Raw genomic sequence first — 23,964 nt, 5'->3', positions numbered from 1 at the left:
ATCGATCGTGCGGGAGAAGCAGTACTCGAGTTTATACTTTTTATGTCAGAACATGAGCTATCTAAAGTGGGCATACAGAATGTTCGCGAACTGATCGCTATAACAGCCTGGTATTTATGATGGGAAAGACGTTCGCTAGTCCATCAAGGGAAATCCCAAGATACATACCAAATTTCGATGGGAGCCCGTGCTATAACGACAAACTATGTTAATGTCCAATCCTCGAGGGCAACAAATAGAATAGAGGGATGGATGAGACCTCCTCTAGGTTTTGTGAAATTAAATGTCGATGCTTCTTTCGACCAAGACATGCTTAGAAGCACAACAGGAGCTGTACTTAGAGATGACAAAGGAAGATTCATCGTTTGAGAGAATTGGAGGATGAATTGGTGTGCAGATGTTTTAACAACAGAAGCCATGGCACTACGATTTGGCATATTACTTGCACAACAGGCGGGAGGCAACCATCTTGTTGTTAACTCCGACAATATGGAAGTAATTGACATAAGGAAGAATGGAGGACATTCAGCGGGAGCGACGGCTGATATGTTTGATGATTGTTATTTTATGGCTTGTGGTTTCTCGTCAATTAGATTTGAACATTGTAATAAAGAGGCAAATTAAGCTCATGAAATTGCTAGATTAGCTAAATTTTCTGAGACAAGGGATTGGTTCGAGGAACCTATGAATGATATTGTAATTTTTTTATAGATGATGTAACCATTACTTTTAATAAATAAAGAGGATGTTTTACTAAAAAAAGGTATTCCGGTAGATGTAATTTTCTACTCAAACACGCCCCATTTCTACCTGTCCTCGCACGCGTCGTCCTCCCCGGCCTCCACTGCATTCCCTCCCTTCCCGTCCGCTCCTCCCTCCTCCTCGCCCGACCCCTTCTACAACCCCTGGTTAAAGCCCTACGTACTGCCATTCTGCCAACCCCGTTGCCATGGCACCGCAGCCGCCTCTCTTCCCTCCCGCTGCCTTCGACCGCGGCGGCGGCGGCCTCCCTTCATGGGACCCCAGCCGCACCTCCAACCCTTCCTTCGACCAGGGCTTCCTCAAGGCGGCCTTCGACGGCGAGCTCCACCTCGTCAAGAGTAAGGACTACCTCCCTCTGTCCGCGTCCGCGATTACTTTCTTCATTTTCCGGTTCCCGTCTGTTTCCGTGCTGATTTTGGCGCCGATTCGTTTTGCATTTCAGAGGCGGCGAGGGTGGTGGGAAGGGGGGCGGAAGGCAGTCGCCTCGCTGAGAAGATGGGCGCGGTCAGGGACGGCTACGGCATGGGCTTGTTGCACACCGCGGCCCTAGGCGGGAGCCTGTCCGTGTGCCGCTACCTGGTCGAGGATATCCGGCTGGATGTCGATGACGTAGGCCCGATGGGTGCGTCGCCTTCCTTCAAGCCCTCTCCTTTCCTTTCCGTAATAAGTACAGGAGCTCTCATTCACGCACTGAATCATCCCTGCTTTCGTTGATTTGGTGCAGTGGCTCTCGTTCATTCAATCCAGGCAGTTGTTCGTTTGGATGGGCTGAATTTGTGCTAAGCTTCTCTGCTCTGTTGTCCCTGACAGGCGAAACGCCTTTGACTGTTGCGATTGGCCGTCAGAATGTGGATTTGGTGCGCTACTTTCTTGATCAAGGTGCTGCTACAATGAAGCTCAACGACAGTGGGAGTACTCCCCTCCACCTTGCTGCTGCAGCAGGTAGTATCGATCTCTACGCATAAGTATCTATTGCATACACTCATCATTCATAAATTGTTCTTCATCTCCCTGTGTACTACTGCGTGAGGAGCGAGGACCTATATATCCGTGAGACACGGAGTAAAGATTTCTGACCAAATATTCTTTATAGTGGCAAATATCCGAGGAAAGTGAGTATGGTGCTGGCTGTATGCGAAAGTTCTTCCTTTCCCCCCCATAGACGTCATATCATGGAGAAAATATAACTAGCAGGCCATCTGTTTTTTTCATGACATTGTTAATTTATTTTAGCCAAGTCCAATTTTTTTGAAATGCCCTTTTGTCCACATCATGCATACTCACTCAATCAATTCGCAAGACATATTGACTCTGTATTTCAGTATGTCCTTTAATTTAGACTTGTTTCTTATGAAGTTTCTTAGCACATTGTTAGATAGGATGGCCTGAATACAAGGACTTACAACAAAAATCTACAGTTGACTAAAACATATCCTGTATTATTTTTATCCAGGAAGCTGTGAAATAGTTGAGCTCTTACTCTCCAGTGGAGCTTATGTTGATGCACTACATCTTGGTGGGACGGCACTGCATTCTGCTGCCCGTGATGGGCGGGATGATATTGTGAAAGTTTTGCTAGACCACCATGCAGACGTAAGTGTCACTCCCATCTTTTCTTTTTCTGAACCTTCATGCTATTTGGAATGGTAAGATCGACAATATAGTCTTTTTATATACTTATTTCAGTGTTTCCCTATCCATCAACTTTATCCTATTTGAGTTTTTTTTCATGTGGCTGGCTTTGTCATGTTGCACTTGTTGTTTTTATTCCTTCTAGCTATAAGCTATAATCAGGTGGAGTCTGGCTCTTCACCTGCTCCAGTTTTCAAACCATATTCTCATTCATTTTCTCTCATCTACTAATCAACCCTTAGTATCCTTTTGAGCGCCGAGCCACCAATTTTCCCTGCTTCACTGCACACATTCCACCAGTGACCAGGTGGAGTGTAGAAGCCTTTTTTTTAGGTTGGTGGATTCTAGAGACTTGGCTGTACAACATGCTTCTTTTTCCTAGCATATGCATAACTGGAGACAGATTTTCAGCACCCGAGCTACATGTTCTTTTTTTTCGTCCAAAATTCAAAGAATAAAAATATTGCATGTATATACGCGTGAATCATGTACCCTCAAGTGCTAGTAATTTTGTTCTTGACTTGTACTACCTCTGTACCGAAATATAAGACGTTTTTGTAGGCTAAACTAGCCTAAAAACATCTTATATTTTGATACGGAGGGAGTAGTTTGCATGAAAACACAGGAATCAGGAGCTAAAAAGGCATTTTTTAGGTGCTTGTTTTTTTTCAACGCCAATAGAAAGACACAAACTTTTTCATAAAACATGAAATTTGAACATGATAAGGAGTCATCTACATGTGAGAATATTTTGAAGAACGAAAAAAATTATTTGAGAAGGCGGCAAATGCTTCCGAGCACCATTCGGCATTATCCATGCATAATCTCAGTTGCTACCATCGTTGCATGATATGTCTGACAACTTGAATTCAGCATGCTTACCAATGATTTAACATGGTATCACTCTAGTGTGTTCATCGCTAAGATCTTGCTTTGCAGCGTTCCTATATTTTTATTAGTGCTTGACGTTCAATGCACAATAACTGTTAAGATCTAGCTTTGCCTCTTGTATGTCCATGGATTTACTGTGCTGGAAACTCAGCCGTGCCCTTCTTTTTCTACTTCTCTTTCGTATGCATTTTTAGGAATGGTCACAGATGTCCCAGAAGGATCACGGATGATGAGGATTCACCAACTTCCATAGATAATATGAGAAGCTAATTCATTTACTTTTGCAATGTTTGTGTATGCTAATTTTGTTATTTCATCTTTTTGACATAAGTTTTTACTCACAGTAACATGGTTATATCTGCTATTTATTATATGCTAGTTCTAGTTATACGCAATTTCTAATTTCTTAGTCTCTCAACAGCATAAGATAGCTTTGGGTGGTACTGGTTATACAGCTCTTGCTATTGCTACTGTTGTGCACTCACTGAAATGTGTGAAGCTCCTGCTTGAGTTATGTTACTTCGTACATCAACTTACACATTATGTAATAATGAAAAAAGAGGATGCATTCTCAAAAGAAAAGAAGAGGATGTTACTCAACTAAATTCTTTGTTTTTCTTCAAATGATTATGACGCAATTTGTATGTGTGTTGTATGAAGCATATAACCCAGATTTTTATTGTTAGGCTGGTGCTGATGTGGATGGTAATTGTAAAGAGACACCATTGATCATTGCTGCCATTAGTGGCTCAACTGAAATCCTGAAGTGCTTAGTTCTGGCTGGTGCGGATGCTAATGTTCCTGACAGTGTAAGCTGTTGTACCTTGTTGTTACATGCATGCTTTTGTGTCTATACCTAATATAAGATATTCTAGTAAAAGTTCATTTTTGGTTTTCCATTTCAAACTGTTAACTTGAGACAAACATCTGGATGAATTTGCTTATTGGCAGGTCTATTTTGGGTGTCTAGATTTATCCTAATAGGAATAAAATACATGAAACATCAAAGCTACATTTGAAATTCAGTCCCCTGTTCTATTTTATTATTTGGAGAGGCACGTGATGGTTCTAGGCTATCTACTAGATTGGAAGAACATACCTTAGAGTTTCCACTTCGAACAAAATTTTCTACATGGAACTTGTAAAGAACTTCTTTGGGTTGTTGGGATAAAAAATATAACAGTTGTTCTTACCATTTTGGAGGAAAAATGAAGCAGAGGTTGCAAATACCAGGAAGAGTTACTACCTCTCTGTTTCATCCTAGAAGTTGTCAGGGTAGTATTAGATCACATATGTTAACAATATAGTTCTTGAGTTTTGGTTGCTGTCCTATCACATGTTTATGTGCTCATTGCTACAATATAAGATACACTACATGGCTTTTGTAGCACTTAATGTTATGCTGATCTCTAGAATTTATTTTATTTCATACCATGTGTATGTGCCCGATGGTTGCTCATATGTCTTGCATACTGCAAGTTTGTCGTTTTCCATTGCCAAATACTGAGTGAAGTTAATCCTGCTTGTTATCATGGCAGTTAGGACGAGCTCCTATTGAAATTGCTGCCCGCTCTGGTAGGCGTGAAGATGTTGAGATTCTATTTCCGGTCACTTCTCGTATTCCAAATGTACGTGACTGGAGTGTAGATGGGATCATTAGGCATGTAAAATCAGTGCGTCCAGTGAAGGTATAATTTGAGTACCATTATTATATTTATTTAAATGGTTTGTGTGCAACTGTGTATGTTGGCTGTTAGCTTTCAGACAGAGACCTTCCCAGTTTGGGGTTTCTTAAATTCATTGCTGTTACTTCAGAAATGTGCTTGAAATTCATTGCCCACTCTTTCTCTGTGACTATTTGAAATTTTGACTACAATTGGTGGCTAAGAATTGTATTGACCATGCATGTTAAGTGTGCGCCAGTCTTATTGGTGCATGCTTTTCTTAACTATGACCTATGAGCCGGTGAAATGAAAATATTGTGTTGCATACTAATCATTTGGGAGCAATACAGTTTTGTTGAAAGCAGTTTAAATATTTACCTTGATCTGTTCTGTTAAGCTTGTAAACCGTATAGTCTTTCTGACATGACTTTGACGGCACATTGCATGTTAGGTTTGTAATATGCAACGTGCATAGTGATTTACTGGTATCCCTGTGGTTATGTGTTTGACCTCTTCTGAATCTTGCAAGGACTAACCTAGCCAGGGTTAACACCCCGTGTTGATTTTAAATCAGTTTGGACAGAGATGAGCATTTAACAACTAAGGTAAAATAATGTCTAATAAATTGGCGAAGAAGAAATACTAGTTTTAAGTGATGAGATTATGATCTGTGGGGATTCTGCAGAGGTAGCCTATTCCAACTTGCTTGTGACTGAAGGCTTTGTTGTCCTTGGGGATGTAGAGGATGCAAGATTGGGTCATAAGCAATGCAGATAAGAGAACATTTGAAATGTGTGAATTTGAGATAAGTCAGACTAACTTCTATCAGTAATTTGGGTTGGATCACAGTAGAATCATGTAGAAGTTGAAACAAATCAAACAATTCTTCCAACTGGGGATACTAAGCTTTATTATTATTTTTATGGATAAACCGCGTGACAGGAGGTTTAATATTCATGACCACTTTATACATGGTAGATATTGAGATGAGATATTGCATTGATTCAGGGAGAAAGTAGTTATAACATGTGGGAAGGGATAAGGTGTGGTAATGAATCTTTTTATATCATTTGGTTGCTCTCAATGTTTCAGAAAGCCATGCTTACTAGTGCAAAATCTAAAGCGCATGAGGCGTTCAAGAACGGGAACTATTATCTTGCAGCAAGAATTTACAAAGAGGTATATTATTACGAATTTGCTAATTCTCAGTTGCCTGAAATTTTCGTAAATCTGAGCCACCTAAAATTGCTCCTTGGTTGGTCTGAACTGCACTTTTTATACTAGTTCTTGCATGTTTTACGGCATAGTGCAAATTTTGTACAAAGTGTGCAACTTCTGCAAACTAAAATTTCTGGTTTAGTTTTTATCCTGTATATATAATATTCTACTTGTTTTTCTCTATCAGAGTAAAACTTCTCCAGAAATTCTATATATTGTAAATATATTTTTTGTTTCAGTAATTGTTTATTTTTATCTTTTATAAAATATTGATTTTGTTTTTTCTATTCTAGTATTATGGGCTAATACACAAAAGTTGACGTTTTGAAAAATTTCGTTCATCTGATGGATATACAGCCCCATATTATTAATCTTGTTGTATAAGTTTATGGACTTGTTGACTGTTCAAAAAAGTTCAAGATCCTATAAGGCATTTTAGCCTTATTTGTTTGTTTCTTCTTGGAATGGCATGTTGGTATGGGGATTATGCTTTCTGCACATTTGCAGATATGCTAATGTTGCGAAGTTGATAGAGATTGCAGATATGCTAATGTCTCTGACCCGTTCCTATTAGAGCATCTACAGCCGGATTTGGCAGATCCGTCTCCCTATATGCCCGCGGGCGCATCTGTAGACGGCGCCGGGCGGCCCCTCATTTGGCCTGCCGGACAGCCAGACTCCTCGTATGTACGTCGATCATAGAGCACAAATTCATCACAATTCAACAATTTACCAAATGCGACAAAGCAAAATAAATCATAGTTCGATAGTCCGGACATGCCAAAATGTAATTGAAGTCCGAGCATGAGAGATCGCTCGCTGGCCGGATCACTCGCCGGACACCATCCATGCCTCCTCCTCCGTGGCCAACCTTGCCTCCTCCTCCGCGGCCAGCCTTGCCTCCTGCTCCGCAATCATCTTTGCTTCGTAGTCCTTACGTTCGTTGATCTCCTTCATTCCCACAAGTCACTTCTTTGCATGCTCATCCAAGGTACTTTCGTCCGTCAACATTATCGTGGCATCCTCCGCGTCTCGAGCAAGTTGCAACCTCTTATTCTCAAGCTCAATTTCTCCAAATGTCTGGGCCTTCTCCATCTTCCATTTGATCACCGCTTCGCTCTTCTCCAACTCGATCTTGTCCCTCAATTTGCAGCTTCTTGAACGCCCTCTCCTGGTCCCAATCCATCCTCTCTTTTTGTGCATCCAACATGAGCTTGTACCTCTCCTCTTTCTTGCTCTCCCTTACGGAAAAAATGCCCGTCCAAGTGGAGGACATTTTTATAGCCACAGCATCACGAGAGGCCCTCGCCTTCTCCTATTTGTTTCCCATCACTTGCCGGTTATCCTTTGGCACGGTGGCTCTTCCATTCTCCCCTACAATTTCTTCCTCTTCGTCGTCTAATGTCTAACCCAATTGATTGGTGGGAGCTTGAGCCATCATTCTTCCTCTTGCCGGCCTTGAGATCGGCCACAAATTGTGTCCACTTTGGTTTGCCATTCAATAGCACCCAACAATGGCTAAAACCGAATATCTTCTTCTCCGTCTCTTGATACATAATGGCCGCCACCATCATCTAGCAAACAATGCATGTATAACGACGAGAATGCAACAAAAAATACAAGCAATTCAAACTATGACAAAATGAAGTGATTATGCTTACGTGAGTGGACATACCCATCCCACTTTGAGGGCGGCCAAGCACTTGTGCATAGTAGCCGACGTATTTGTTCACTTCCCCTTTAATTATCCCCGATGGATGTTGGAGAGATGCCACATTGCGGTTGGTAGCGATAGGATGCGGCTCCACATAATGCTTGTGTTCATGATAGTGCTTGTGGATCTTCTCCCAATACCGATTGCCTTTTTGCTCCGTGCTATGTATGAGGTCCAATGTTGTGGCCAACCAAGATTTAACCAACAAGATGTCCTCAAAAGTTGTGAATGCCGGACCTCTTGCCTTGGGCATCTTTCCCTTTTTCTTGTTCGGATTGGGGTTTGATGTGCCGCCGACTTCAAACATAGGACAAGCTGGATCCCCCAACTCATACTGCATTTGGGTCGGATCATGATTACCATTGATCATGTCGACGTGATCAATTCCTACAATTATCATGATTTCAAATGAACTAAAGGTCTATGCAAAACATTGATCATCACATATGCAAAGTTGATCGGAAGAGGAGCAAAGTAAACGTACCGAGTCCTGCTATGTCATTCCGTCGAACAGGGCGTGGGCAGCCGATGCGCCACCGGTGTCGGGCCTGTACGCGACCAAACGAGCGGCGGCGAGTCATAGACGCCCCCTCGAGGTCCGCTTCCCTCTCCCGCTGCCTCCATCGCCGGTCCCTCTGGGCGATGTTCTCCGGCTTGCGGGACAAAGCCAAGGACGCGAGACCCACGGACGATGTAAACACAACCTCCATGACAGTGGTGGGGGACGGGCTGGACGACATCTAGGGCGGCGAGGATGGGGGAGCAAGGGTGGCCGACGACAAGGGATCGGACATGGGAATTTGTGGGAGGGAGGAGCGCGGTGGGTTTGGTGAATTTGGTGCAATTTGTGATGGAGCCGGGTTGTCTAGTCCGACATGGTGGTCGTGCCCGAACCTCCCCATGTCTGCCCCAGATTTAGGCTGGATATGAGGGGTGTCGGTCAGTCCGGGCGTTTGAGGCGCCAGTCTGAATCGCTTTTTTTTTTGACCGGTCAGTGATCGGGCCGTCCGCCTGGGCATTTGAGGGCTGTTTGAGGCGCCCGGCTGTAGATGCTCTTAAGCTGCTATATTTGTTGTTTCTTGCTGTGCATGCTTGTATCCATGAGGCAGTTGGATCACTGCCAGAACGGGTCGTACCATCCATTTCATTGTTGTGCTTGTGGACATAGGCCATGAGCATCAGCAACAGCACATACATGCAGGGGCAGGATGTGACCAATACTAGCGGACACCGCAAGGGTGGCTGACGGCAAGGGATCGGACACGGGAATTGGTGGGAGGAAGGAGCGTGGTGGGTTTGGTGGATTTGGTGCAATTTTGTGGAGTCGGGCTGTCAAGTACGACGTGGCGGTCGCGCCCGGACCTCCCCATGCCTGCCCCAGATTTAGGCTGGATATGAGGGGTGCCGGTCAGCCCGGGCGTTTGATGCGCCTGTCTGGGTCGGTTTTTTTTACCGTTCAATGATCGGGCCGTCCGCTCAGGCATTTGAGGGCTGTTTGAGGCGCCCGGCTGTAGATGCTCTTAAGCTGCTATATCTGTTGTCTCTTGTTGTGCATGCTTGTATCCATGAGGCAGTTGGATCAGTGCCAGAACGTGTCGTACCATCCATTTCATTGTTGTGCTTGTGGACATAGGCCATGAGCATCAGCAACAGCACATACATGTAGGGGTAGGATGTGACCAATACTAGCGGCTAGCTTGCAGCTTTCAGGGAGAAGTTGACACCTAGATTATATCCATGAATAATAGATTCGGAATTGGTTTAGAGATAAGTCCATGGAATTAGGAAGTGAATTCCAATGTGTAAGTAGTCAATTAGCCATCCTTGTCCAGGTGACCAGGTTAAATCCTTCTAGGTGAGTCCTGTCAATCTATAAGCCAGGTTCAGTCAGGAAGTCTAGGTAGTCCTTATAAATGGATGATGTGTAAGTGGTTCCTGTTAGGGAAATAGCAACTTGTACTTTTTGGTGGCCGTGGGCCGATATATATACATGTACAGCTATGGTAAATATGCAGGAAAACTCTTAAACAATGAGATATTACACGGAAAATATAAAACTCGACGCCACCCCCCCCCCCCCCCCCCCCCCGCGTCAGCCTCAGGGTGGATCAACAACACTTGAGTTTGGAGAGAGAGAAACCATGTTGCACTCTAGTCTGGGCCTTTGTAAAGAAATCCGTCAACTGTAATTGGGAAGACACATACTGAAGAGCAATAACCTGATCCTGCACACCAACACTCACAAAGAAGCATCAACACCAATGTGATTGGTGAGCTCATGCTTCATAGGGTCGCATACAATGTTGATAGAGAAGAGTGGAGTAGGTGTGGTAACATAAACACCAAACTCGTGAAGTAACCATCGTGACCAAGTTACCCTTGCCGTCAAAAGAGCCATAGCTCACAACTCAGTCTCTGCACTCGAATGGGAAACTGCAGTTTATTTTTTCATCTTCCAGGCAATAAGAGAACCACCAAGAAAAACATAGTAAGCAGAAAGTGACGTTGATACGAGGGATCACCAGCCCATGTGGCATCCAAATAGGCCTGAAGTTGTAACGAACTGAAGCAGGGAAAGAGAAGACGGTGAGGGATCGTGCCATGAAGAGAACCCGAAGGAGGTGATATAGTGAATTGAAGTGGGAGCAGAAACAAACTGACTAAAAATATGGACAGGATAGGAGATATCCAGACGAGTGACAACTACATAGACAAGACTCCCAACAAAATGACGATAGGCGTCGGATCAGACATGGGGTCACCATTAGAAGCATGGAGGCGAACATTGAGCTCCATGGGAGTCTGAATAATGCGCTCATCAGTAAGAGCAGCACGAGCAAGAAGATCCTAGATATACTTTTCTTGGGAAATAAAGAAGCCATCAGAGGTAGAAGAAACCTCAATCCCAAGAAAGTAGCGAAGAGGTCCAAGATTAGACATAAGAAACTACTCACTAAGACGTGTTCTCAAAGGCAATGTACTTGGGGTTGTCACCAAAGATGATCATGCCATCAGCATATAGAAGAGTCTGACCACGAGTAGAAAGGCAGACAAACAACGTAGGATCCTGAGCACTCCCCGAAAAACCAGCGCAGTCACCATGGAGTTGAAGCGCTCAAACTTGGCATGGGGGGCTTGCTTAAGGCCATAGAGAGAGCGGCAAAGACGGCAAATCATATCAGGAGGACCAGAATACCCAAGTGGTGGTTGCATGCAAACCTCCTCACGCAGCTCACCATTAAGAAAAGCATTCTTACATCAAGCTGAGATACAAACCAATGGTGAAAAGATGCCACAACAAGAAGTGTGCGAACAACGGTCATATGGAAGGTTGTCAGAATCATGATTCTCTTAACTATCAGAATCGTAAAAACGTTGATTCTACTAACCAAAATCGTAGAATCAGAGTGGTTAGTTTTGATCTTAAAGTCGTAGAATCGTACAATAGGATCGTGATTCTAACAACCTTGGTCATATGGACCATAGGAGCAAAAGTCTCATCGTAATCACGACCATGCTCCTGCCGAAAGCCACAAGCCACAAGACGGGCTATGTAGCGCTCAAGAGAACCATCAGAGTGAGTCGTAACCTTGTAGACCCACTTACAAGTGATGGGATGAACACATGGAGGAAGAGAAACAAGATCCCACGTGTTTGAGCTCAAGAGCAGCAATCTCCTCTGCTTGCAATTGCCGTTCAGGATGAATAACATCATGATAAGAAGTCGGCTCAACAACAACAGCACTAGGAAAACCATAGCGGTCAATGGCGGGGCGAGGCCGATCACGAGGATCATAAGTCAGCTGAGAAGAAGTACATGGCACATCAGTAGACTCATCCACTACAGGTGGACGACGAGAGTATAATAGCGAGGAAAAGAGGGGATACGAGGATGAACCATCAGAACAGACTCATGTGATGGAGATGGAGATGGAGATGGAGAATCCATCAGAGATGAAGATAACAAGGGAGAAGAGGAAACAGTAAGAGATGGCAGTGTCGGATCTGCAACAGTGGGATGAGTAGGAGTGTGGGATGGGGGGGGCAAAGTGAGAGATGTGTAAGGAAAAGTGAGGAAAAAGATATTGTCCACTGAAAAGGTCGAAGAAGATGGACGTGGGTAGAAGGGACAAGACTCATCTGAAGTCACATCGCGAGAAACAAGCATTCGACGAAATACATGATCCCAACAACGATAGCCTTCATGCTCATCACCGTATCCTAAGAAGACACACTCGACTGACTGAGCGGTCAGTTTGGTGCGTTCATGCGGGGCAACAATATAGCAAACACAACCAAACAAATGATGCGTCGAATAATCAGGAGAACTATCAAAAAGACGCTCGAAAGGAATGCCACCCTATTGAGCAGTTGAGGGTTGAATGTTGATGAGATAGGTGGTAGTGGAAACAACCTCAGCCCAAAAGTGAGGCGGAAGAGAGGTGACGATCGAGCTCTCTCAAGAAGATGATGATGCTTGCGCTCAACCACACCATTCTGAGTGTGAGCACCACGAAAAGAGAACTGAATAAGAGTACCCTGCTTAACAAGGACACGATGCAACATCTTGGAGATATACTTTCCAGCAGAGTCAACACGAAAGCACACGAATAGGCATAGAGAACTAAGTGTGGACCATGGCAGGAAAATGCTTATATAGAGAGAGAACCTCATTGCGAGAAGACATAAAATAAAGCCAGTGTAGCGAGAGAAATCATCGATAAAAATGATATAGTATTGATGGCCCCCTTCCGAAGCGAAGGAAGCTGGACCCCATACATCTGAATGGACTAAATCAAAAGGATGTTGAGACACTAATTCACTAGTATTATAAGGTAGTTGAATCTGTTGCCGAGCCTACAACCCTGACACTCGAAGAGACATCTACTGAGACAGACCCCAGAAGACCTCGACGAACTAAAGGCAACATACGAGAACCACAAAGATGACCGAGTCGATGATGGCACTGTTGGAAGGAGCCGGTAGCTGAAGCAACGGAAGCAGAGGGACTGGCAATAGTGGTGGCAGTGAAAGGGACGTGAAGCCGGTCTAACTCTCAAAGACCTTGAGAGTCACAGTGGCGAGGGCCAGCCCCAATCCGGGTGTGTGTGCGGCGATTCTGAACAGAACAAGAATCAACGTCAAGAATGACGCGACAACCAGAGTCAGTAAGCCGACCAGCAGAAAACAGGTTCATGGTAAGTTAAGGAACATGAGCCACATCAAGAACGAAAAAAGAAAAAGTGGTAAGAGTGCCTTGACTAGCAACAAAAAGAGGAGTACCATCAGCTGTGAGAACATGAACAAGAAAATCTTAGAGATATAAGAGAGCACAAGGTGGAAGAATCAGAGTCGGGATGTGGGATGTACCTGATTGTGTAGGTGATGGTCGCTCAGTGCCAGAAGCATCAGTCATAGAACCTGCAACACTCGAAGAAGAACCTGTAACGGAAAGCAACCGCTTAAGCCTCACAATATCCTGCTCAGTCAAGGCGATGGTTGAAGATGTTGAAGTACAAGCATGACTCCCAGAAGATGTGCGCCACATGTGCCACTTCTTTGTAAAGCAATCAGACTCGGGATGACCATCCTTGTCTCAGTAACCACAATGAGTACGAGAACGACCCTCGCCACCAGGAGCAGTGGGGAGGAGCGGCGGAGTACTGGACCGGGAAAGAGCCGGTGCAGCAGATGGCGTAGCAGGAGCTCGATCAACAAGCACAGATGGAACCTCAAGTAAACCAGCACCACATAGGCGAGTCTCCTCGGCACGAATCTCAGAAAGCGCCTCTATAAGAGAAACACGACCACGAGCTAATAGCTGAGCGGCCGTGGCTCAAACTCCTTACGGAGCCGAGACAAGAACTCGTACATCCGCTGAAACTCCCAAGTCTGACCGCACAACATGACATCACAGGCAAGAACCACAACCAGCAGTGCAAAGAGAATCAAGCTGGCACTAGATGTGAGTACAAGTCATCAACATTGGTGTCACCCTACTGAAGTGTCCTGGCGGACCATAACCAGGTATAGGGCATCACCAGAGGGCTGATAGCGTTGTCGAAGATGGCTCCACATCTCGAAGACGGCAGTGAGGCCCATAAACTTAGAGACAAACTGAGGTAGAACATTGGAACTGAGAACAGCTGCAGCACGAGCATCATCATCAAACCGCTGAGTGTAGGCAGATAGTTCATCATGATACATCTCAAGAGCCACCTGGTAGTCTGAGGCCTGCTGCTCATAAGCAGCGACCGCAACGTCAGCAGCAGCCTTGAGCAGTGACCGCATCAGCAGCAGCCTTCACGGCATCCTCATCAGCCTGGGAAGCATCGGAGGCAAGAACTGGTGGCATCGGCGGAGTAGGAGCCACAAGAGGAACAGAGTGCAGTGGGTAGAGAATCTATCGAGAGAGAACGCTCCAGAGTCGAAGGCCTCGCATATGAATGCATAAAGGCAACAAAGTAGTGTAGATAGTACCATAAAAAATCACCGGGCAACGAGGAATGGCGACGTTAGCCCGACGATGAAGACGATGTACCTTATTTTTTATTTCGCTCTTTTCAAGGCAAAACAGCCGATCGATCCAACAGCCGAACATCCAAAGTCGAACGAAACAAGGATCGGCAGCGGCAGCGGACCATGAGTGGAGGCGCCAGCGCACCAGATCAAGCCTAATCGAGATGGGGGCGTCGTTGACCTGGGAACGGCGCTACTAGAAGGCAGCAGCCTTTTTGCCTCTTCCTAAGAGGGGACCGGGCAGAGGCGGGGAGCAGCGGCCGGCATTGACCTGGGCAATACGGACGGGGTTGCTTCAATTGGCTCGATCTGGGCAATCTGGACGGGGTATGAATTGGGAAGTCTTTGATCGGCAGCAGCAGCAGCTAGAGGAAAAGCTCGAGCGGGAAATGCATGAGTTGCACGTGCAGGGTAGGCAAAAACCTAGGCTCTAATACCATGTTAGGGAAATAGCAACTTGTATTTCCAGGAGGCCATGGGCTAATATATATACATGTACAGGTGTGGTAAATATGCAGGAAACCCCTTATAAAACGAGGATATTACACGGCAAATATATACAACTCTAACAGTTCAAAACAAGACGATAAATTAGTCTATTTCTTGTTTAAAGTTCTCATCCTAGTCTATATCTATTCGTACTTAGGTTCAAAACCCCTTATGAATTAGTCTATTCCTCAACAAACATTGTTCTTTCAAGCCAGGCTGTTTGGTCATCTTCTGTTGCTAGTTACCCTGATGCATACTTAGGTTCACATCATTTGTGGGACTACGTTGTAATGAGTCTTTTCTTGTACTTCGTTATGAAGTACGTGAACAACTTGTTTAGTCTGTACATGTGCTCTAGATAATTTTGCATTTCCAAGGGTGGATCCAGTTCATAAGATTATTTTGCTCACAGCATGCAACTGCATGTGAATTTAGGTATCACTTGTCCAGTTTTTTTTTTCGTGGGATGAAGCATGTTCATTCTATTGATCAGAGTGCCGAACAGAATCGCTGGCCACAAGCGTACAGGTGAAGGTAGGAACACCGCGGAGCCCCTCAGCCCCTCTCTCCCCCGAGGCGGCGGCGCCGCGCCGCCTCCGGGGAGTCCCCGTCCACACCGCCCTCAGCCCTCCCCCTCCATCGCCTCCCACTACCGCCGCCGTCGCTGAGGACGTCGCGGGGCGAAGCCCCTGTGGTGAGGCGGCGGCGGCGGCGCAGTCCTCGGCCGGCGCTAACGCGTGGGGGCAGCGGCGTCCATCTCCCTCCTCCTCCAACGGCAGTGCGCAGCGGGTTGGCGGTGGCCAGGAGATCTCTGGCGGCCGTTGGCGGATGAGATTTTGGCTGCGATGAGATCTGATCTGGGCCCGAGGGGTTTAGATCGGGATCCACTGTGGCTGCGCCTCGTCTCGACAACGGCAAGAGGAGATCCCCCTTGGGTTATCTTCGCGGCACGACGATGTCCGGGTCTCTTGGCCCGGGCATGGTGGTGGTGGCTGCCTTCTCCACCGAAGGCGGTTGGCCAGGCTCGTAGTGACGGATCTTGGATCCCACTATTAGCACCGGCGGCGAGTTGGGGAGACATAGTCGCCGGTGAAAACCGAGCCGACTCCGGTCATGGCGGGCGATGGCGGCGTCTACGTCGTTACCTTGATGAAGGCATCGTCAAGCAACTATCCTCAACCTGCTCGTGCCGCTCCGGGAGAAATCCTAAGATCATCGGATCGGACGATGGCGGCGCTGCGGTGTCGTGTTCCCTCTTGGGGGCATCGTTTGTGGAGCGGCGCCGAATGGAAGAGGTGTGAGGTGGTGTGGCGTGCCTTCTCTCGCGTCGACGACGGCGGGTCTTGGCGGCATGGAGCAGCGGGGTCTTGCCGGTGGGCGTGTTGTGATGGACGAGCGCAGGATGGTGGCGTTGTCTGGCGTCGACGGCAGCTAGACTGGGCAAGGTAGATGCAGCAGTACATCACTGAAGATGGATTGGTGGCAGGTAGCTGCGGCGGCCTCATACCCAGCAGGTGTCCTGGTTGAGGAGTGCGCCGGACTGGTGGGTGCCCCATACCCGACAGGCGTCCTGGTTGGGACCTCAGGTCTTAGATGTTAGGTTTGGCTGCGAGGTCTGTTTGGTATTAGGCCTAGACTATCAGCATCCCTTCATCAACTGGATAGGAGTAGCGACAGATGTTGCCTAGACGGTGGCTTTAGTCTTACTGGTGTATGACTTTGTAAGGTCTTGTGTGAATAATTAATAAAGTGGCTGCATGCATCGTCCAGATGCAGAGGCCGGGGGTCCTCCTCCATTTCTAAAAAAATTAAAAAAATTAGGGCCGGTTCTTTTGGGGCCATAAGCCTCAAAAGAACTGGCCCTTAGAGGTAGGAGATGCCACCTCTAGAGATTGGGAAGTGGAGTGGTAAATAGGTTAGTTGTGGTCCCAACAGTAATCATGAGGTTTGTTATATTTTTTTAGGAAGGAGGATAGCCCCTGGCCTCTGATGAGGAACACTAGATGAGAAGAAAGAAAACACATGCCAGATCTGTTTGGCTACTTCTAGATGCTTCCACTCTAGTGTAGTATTTCTTTCCTTTTCTTTTCTATCCTACCTACTGTTTTCTAGAGTCTTCTAGTTGTGAGTAGCTATGAGTAGAATGGTGAAACTTACATAATGTTTTCTAGAGTATTCCAGCTATAAGTAGAAGTATGTGAAGGCTTCCCAAAGCCCTATAAATAGAGGTCCTCGCCTTTACTTTGGAGGCAGACTATGTACCCCTACCTATAATAGAACTTGTTGTTCTTATCTAAGATCTTGGAGTAGATCTTGTGCCCTAGGAGTTCTGGATTGAACTCTTGCTGCCCTATCAACCTACATTCGCCTCTAGAGCGATATCTAGCGCAGCACGTTGAAGCTGTTCCTTCAACACTTGTGTTGTACACATTGTAGCAGCAAGGTGGAGTTGCTCCTTCACAAACTTTGTGCTGCTTCAGGTGGTATCAGAGCCTCGTTGACCCATACTAGTTCTTGTTGTCCTCTTCGAGAGTAAGTTGCAGCAAGCAATGGAGCAATTGGAGAAGAGGATGGATGCTGCGGAACAACAAATCAAAGAGCTGCGTGAAGATCTTAATCGGAGATTTGGTTAGCTGGTTGAGATGATAAGAAAGGGTGTCCCCCCTGCTACCAATGAAGGAGATTTATCTAAAGAAGAGGAAGATGTTCATCAAGGAAGAAGGAGAGGTAATCTTGGAGTAAGACCGCCACGACAACATGTTGTTCAACGTGCTTCAAGAAGGCCAATTTATGTTGAAGCTTCAGAAGGTGAAGAATATGATGATGCCCTTGAAGAAACAGATCTCTACGCATATCGGAGAGTACCCAACCCTACATATGCAAGAGATACATACAAGGTGAAAGCTGAGATCCCAACTTTTAATGAAAATGTTGATATTGAAGGGTGCCTAGATTGGTTATATGAAGTGGAGACTTTCTTTGAGGTCATGGAGGTTCCGGAAGATCGTAGAGTTCCTTTGGTCGCATACAAGCTGAAAGGAGGAGCCGGTGCATGGTGGCATCGCGTTCAAGAGGAGCGCAGGCTCAGAGGAGAACCTCGTGTTAGAACTTGGCGACAAATGAAAGGCCTCTTGAAAGGGAGATTTTTGCCCGCTGATTATGACCAGATCCTATTTATCCAATTTCAAAATTGTGCTCAAGGAAACAGGACTGTTTCAGATTACACGAAGGAGTTTCTAAGGCTACAAGTGAGGTGCAACCTTGCTGAAACTGAAGAGCAACAAGTTGCAAGGTACATCAATGGTCTCAATGATGCTATTCAAGATCGATTGATGATGCAACAAATCTGGTCCGTTGATCAAGCACAAGCTCTAGCCTTAAAGGCCGAGAGGTTTGTGAGGATGAGAAAGACAACTAAGGCTCCATATCCTCATACCGAAGGCTCATCTAGGAGCCAACCTAATAGAGTGGAAGAAAATACCACTCCACCAAAGACAAAACAGCCCATCCCGAAGCAAACTAGAGGCAAGGGTAAGGCAAATGAAGGCCCAAAGTGCTATAAATGTGGTAAAGAGGGACACATATCCAGCGGCTGCCCACTAAGGAAATTTGTTAACACGACTATCCATGATGGTGAAAGCGATGAGGAAGAATACGAATCTGAAGATGTAGACGGACAAGAGGTTTGTCAAGAAGAAGGTGAAGAGGTGGTATGTGTGATCCAGCGTGTCCTATGTTCCACACCACAACTCGATGACACACAACGGAAGAAAATATTTGAGAGCAAATGCACGGTGAATGGCAAGGTATGCAAACTAGTGATTGATAGTTGCAGCTGCGAGAATCTTATCTCCCAGAAGTTGGTGGACCATTTAAAGCTTGAAACCCATGATCATCCAAATCCCTACACTATTGGATGGATCAAGAAAGGAGTGAATACGAGGATCACCAAACAATGCAACCTGCCACTTTCTTTGGGTAAGCATTATCGCTCAAATGTGTTGTGTGATGTGGTTGACATGGATGCCAGCCATGTTCTTCTTGGGAGGCCTTGGCAATTTGATGTGGATACTACACACAAGGGCAAGGAAAATTCTTACTCTTTCATTTGGAACAAGAGAAGGATCATTATCTTACCAAACAAACCCGAAGGTAATACCTCTAAGGAGGAGGGGAAAACTATGTTAACTATCTCCCATACCTCTCATGAGTTTATGGAAGACTTGAAGGAGGCAGATTTGTGTGCTGCACTTGTTGTAAAGGGAGAAGAGCACCTGACTGTTGAAATTCCAGCAAAGGTACGTGGTTTATTGGCAGAATTTCAGAACATACTTGGGGAGCCACATGGCTTGCCACCGATGAGAGGAATTCAACATAGAATTGACTTAATTCCGGGAGCAAGTCTTCCTAATCTTCCACACTATCGAATGAGCCCAAAGGAGCATGATATATTGAAGGAGAAAGTGGAGGAATTGTTGCAAAAGGGGCACATTCGAGAAAGTATTAGCCCATGTGCTGTACCAGCCCTACTCGCGCCAAAGAAAGATGGATCTTGGCGCATGTGTACGGACAGTAGAGCCGTTAACAAGATCACCGTAAGGTATAGGTTCCCTATTCCCCGTCTGAATGATATGCTGGATCAGCTTAGTGGAGCAAGAGTGTTCACAAAGCTAGATTTAAGAAGTGGATATCATCAAATCCGTATAAGACCCGGGGATGAATGGAAGACCGCCTTCAAGACAAAGGAAGGGTTGTCTGAATGGCTAGTCATGCCATTTGTACTCTCAAATGCACCAAGTACCTTTATGCACTTAATGAATCAAGTCCTTAGACCCTTCTTATCCCACTTTGTTGTGGTCTATTTCGATGACATCTTGATCTATAGCAAGGATGAGGATGAACACTTTGATCACATTCGGAAGGTGCTAGAAGTACTAAGGGAAAATGAGCTCTACGTCAACTTGAAGAAATATGTTTTCCTGCAAACACAACTTCTTTTCCTAGGATTCGTCATAACATGTGACGGCATTCGTGTTGATGATTCTAAGGTTGAAGCAATCCGAGAATGGCCAACTCCTAAGACCATTTCTGAGGTAAGAAGCTTTCATGGCCTTGCAACTTTCTATAGGCGATTTGTTAAGAATTTCAGCACTATCATGGCACCAATTACCGAGTGTTTGAAGAAAGGAAAGTTCCAATGGGCAGAAGCAGCTGAAGCTAGCTTCAATGAGATTAAACAAAAGCTATCACAAGCTCCTGTCTTGGTACTACCTGATTTCAACAAGACTTTTGAGTTGGAGTGTGATGCAAGTGGAGTAGGCATTGGAGCTGTCCTATCTCAAGAAAGGAAGCACATTGCTTTCTTTAGTGAGAAGTTAAGTGAAGCTAGATAGAAATGGAGTACCTATCAGCAAGAATTATACGCCGTTTTCAGAGCGTTGAAAACTTGGGAAGTCTATTTGCTGCCTAAAGAGTTCATTGTTTATAGCGACCATCAATCCTTGAAGCATTTTAGAAATCAAAAGCATGTTGACCGCATGCTAGCAAGATGGGCAGCATATCTTGAGAGGTTTAACTATCTCATCGTGCATAAATCTGGAATAACTAACAGAGTGGCCGATGCTTTGAGTCGTCGTGCATGCCTCTTGACTTCTTTTGAAGCTGAACTTCCGGGCATGGGTCAAATAAAGGAGTTGTATGAGGGTGACGAAGACTTTGGCCATGTTTGGGTAAAGCACGCAAGGGGCCGACCATTAGGTGATGACTATTTGATGCAAGATGGATATCTCTTCAAAAATGATCGTTTGTGCATTCCAAGAAGTTCTCTACGTGACAAGCTGGTTAGAGAGCTCCATTCAAGTGATCTTAGTGGCCATGTTGGACGGGACAAGACTATCGCTAACCTGGAAGCTCGCTACTTTTGGCCACAACTAAAGAGAGATGCTGGAAAGTTCATTCAACGGTGCCCCGTATGTCAGACCTGCAAAGGCCAAGTCCAGAACACAGGGTTATACATGCCTTTGCCTGTTCCTGTTGCTCCATGGGAGGACATTTCTATGGACTTCGTCTTGGGCTTGCCAAGAACAAGACGAGGAAGTGATGTTGTATTTGTGGTCGTGGATAGATTCTCTAAGATGGCTCATTTCATCCTATGCCGCAAGACAACGGATGCTCATCATGTGGCAAACCTATTCTTTCGAGAAGTGGTCAGACTTCATGGAGTTCCAAGGTCCATTGTCTCAGACCGTGATAGCAAGTTTCTTGCTGCATTTTGGCTCACTTTGTGGAAGCAATTCAACACTGAATTGAAATTTTCTAGCACTGCTCATCCACAAACAGATGGACAAACGGAAGTGGTGAACAAGTTTTTGGGTAATCTGATCCGTTGCATTTGTGGAGAAAGAAAGGGGCAATGGGATTTGGCTTTATCTCTTGCAGAGTTCTCCTACAATAACTCCAAGCATAGATCCACAGGAAGGAGCCCTTTTTCCATTGTCTACACTAAAGTTCCAACACATGTGGTGGACCTGGTGAAGCTGCCATCAAGGGGAAACTCAAAATCAGCATTGTCCTTTGCTGATAATTACACCGAGTTATTTGAAGAGATTTGCGGCGCTTTGGAAGCACAAAATTAGAAATATAAACAACTTGCTGATTGCAAAAAGAGGCCAAAATCATTCCAAGTCGGTGATAAGGTGATGGTCTACCTCCGAAAAGAGAGGCTGCCTTTAGGTGTTAAAGGGAAACTTAGGCAGCGAAGGTATGGGCCCTTCTCTATCATGAGGAAGATAAATGATAATGCTTATGTGATAGATCTTCCAAGTGACATGGGTATCTCCAACACTTTCAATGTTGCGGACTTGACTCTCTACCATCCAGAAGAAGCGCTCTATGAAGATAACTCGAGGGCGAGTTCCAAACAACCAGGGGAGAATGATGAGGAACACTAGATGAGAAGAAAGAAAACACATTCCAGATCTGTTTGGCTACTTCTAGATGCTTCCACTCTAGTCTAGTATTTCTTTCCTTTTCTTTTCTATTCTACCTACTGTTTTCTAGAGTCTTCTAGTTGTGAGTAGCTATGAGTAGAATGGTGAAACTTACATAATGTTTTCTAGAGTATTCCAGCTATAAGTAGAAGTATGTGAAGGCTTCCCAAAGCCCTATAAATAGAGGTCCTCGCCTCTACTTTGGAGGCAGACTATGTACCCCTACCTATAATAGAACTTGTTGTTCTTATCTAAGATCTTGGAGTAGATCTTGTGCCCTAGGAGTTTTGGATTGAACTCTTGCTGCCCTATCAACCTACATTCGCCTCTAGAGCGATATCTAGCGCAGCACGTTGAAGCTGTTCCTTCAACACTTGTGCTGTACACATTGTAGCAGCAAGGTGGAGTTGCTCCTCCACAAACTTTGTGCTGCTTCAGCCTCCCTGCATCATTGTGATGCATACGACCACAGTAATCATGAGGTTGCTATTTGAGAGGCTCACCAGTGAACACACACATTATACTTCTGCACTCTGTTTTTCTTTCCAAATTCTGCTGATATTTTTCTTATTCGGCACATCTTTATTGATTGGTTTTTATGTGCTTGAGCTATATATATGGATTCAAATTGTTACATCCAGGAGTAGATTATGACTTCGCTGAGCTGTTTTCCTCTGACATGCTTATGCAAATTAATAGTCATTGATGACTTGTGTCTACTGCATACATTTTATTCAGCGAGTAATAGGGATTCACAAGCATGCTTATGCAAGTTAATAGTCATTGATGACTTGTGTCTACTGCATACATTTTATTCAATTAGTTTTAGGGATTCGCCCAGCACAACAAATTCCTGCGGGGCAAATCTAAGAACAATGCACAGAATTGTGTTTAATGCTTCTTCTGTCTGTTCGTAGGCAATGGCACTTGACCCTGGTAATGCAACCTTGCTTTCAAATAGGAGTCTATGCTGGCTTCGCCTCGGTGATGCAAAGAACGCCTTGAATGATGCTCAAGCTTGCAGTATGATGCGACCTGGCTGGCCAAAGGCCTCATATCGTCAAGGAACTGCTCTAATGTTACTGAAGGTGTGATAACATGTTGAATTCAGTTCTATATTTTCTGTAGAAAAACTTTTTTGAATTACAAGTTATGCATTTTATGCTGTAGTCCCTTTTTATGTATGTATAATTCAAACTCATGGTCTTCAGGACTATGAAAAGGCATGTGATGCATTTCTTGATGGTCTTAAATTGGAGCTTGGGAACGTAGAGCTGGAAGATGGATTACGGTATCCTCTCTGTTCCTTTTGGCTACATTGATGTCTAGTGTACAGCGATAACCTCTCAATGATCTTTGTTTCCTTGTCGCTACGATGTTTCACTTAGAGAGCCTATAGGCATATTTGCTTATCATTCAAATTAAAATGTGCAGGCAGGCTTTGGAATCCTTGAAGATATATTGCAGTAGCCCTGGGCAAGACTAGCTGGATGAGCATCATCAAGTAGATGCGAGAAACTTGTAGTTACCAGACTTACACTGCTCACTGGAGAGACGGAGGTGCCCTGTTTTTCTGTCTCATAGGGCGTAGCTGAAGGGTTTGAATCAGACAAGTAGATTGGGTAGTTTGGATGGCCTTTTGCTGATCATCAGCTATATCGTGAGAAACTATGAAATACCTTCCTCACTGGATGGTCGAGACCGTTCTGCTGATTGCAATTTCGGGAGCAAATGCTGTTCAGTATGCAGCATTTTTTTTTCTATGGTTCCGTGGATAGAGAAACATTTCTACCATGGACATTCCTAGTAATAGCCTCTTAACTGACAGTATTGCCAGATTGACGTTGAATGCCTGTGTCTTGCTTCAGATCTCATGTCAAGCTAAAGATCATTGCCCATAGACTTTGATCAATGTGGGTGGGGCATAGGGCAAGTAAACCCGAAACTTGGAGCTTGTATGGTCATGATTGTTAGGAGACTTTGCTGACGACGAACTGTTGAGCTTTACATGATTCTCGTCAATGTATATTCTCTAGAAACTGGTCTTTATTTCTAATGTCTGAATTGATGGATAGTCTCCACGGTT

At 45.0% G+C, this 23,964-nt stretch overlaps 1 protein-coding gene across 2 annotated transcripts; it reads left to right on the top strand.

Annotated features, from left to right (window-relative positions):
- The first annotated feature begins 827 nt into the window (after nucleotides 1–827).
- On the top strand, nucleotides 828–23,917 carry LOC141020535 (uncharacterized). Of its 2 annotated transcripts, XM_020301166.4 has the most exons (11): nucleotides 828–1,100; nucleotides 1,205–1,384; nucleotides 1,573–1,704; nucleotides 2,216–2,355; nucleotides 3,707–3,796; nucleotides 3,972–4,094; nucleotides 4,824–4,973; nucleotides 6,042–6,128; nucleotides 22,796–22,966; nucleotides 23,090–23,169; nucleotides 23,313–23,917. In XM_020301166.4, exons 1-11 carry the CDS (start codon nucleotides 950–952, stop codon nucleotides 23,362–23,364), a joined length of 1,356 nt encoding a protein of 451 aa, XP_020156755.1. In that variant the 5' UTR covers nucleotides 828–949; the 3' UTR covers nucleotides 23,365–23,917. The 2 variants fall into 2 exon arrangements, with proteins under 2 accessions (XP_020156755.1, XP_073352532.1); XM_073496431.1 differs by lacking the exon at nucleotides 3,707–3,796.
- The last annotated feature ends 47 nt before the right edge of the window (nucleotides 23,918–23,964 follow it).

Source organism: Aegilops tauschii, chromosome 4 (genome assembly GCF_002575655.3).
Source record: "Aegilops tauschii subsp. strangulata cultivar AL8/78 chromosome 4, Aet v6.0, whole genome shotgun sequence".
Taxonomy (NCBI): domain Eukaryota; kingdom Viridiplantae; phylum Streptophyta; class Magnoliopsida; order Poales; family Poaceae; genus Aegilops; species Aegilops tauschii.
Note: the sequence above shows the minus strand (reverse complement) of the source record. Positions and strands in the feature narration are given on the sequence as shown.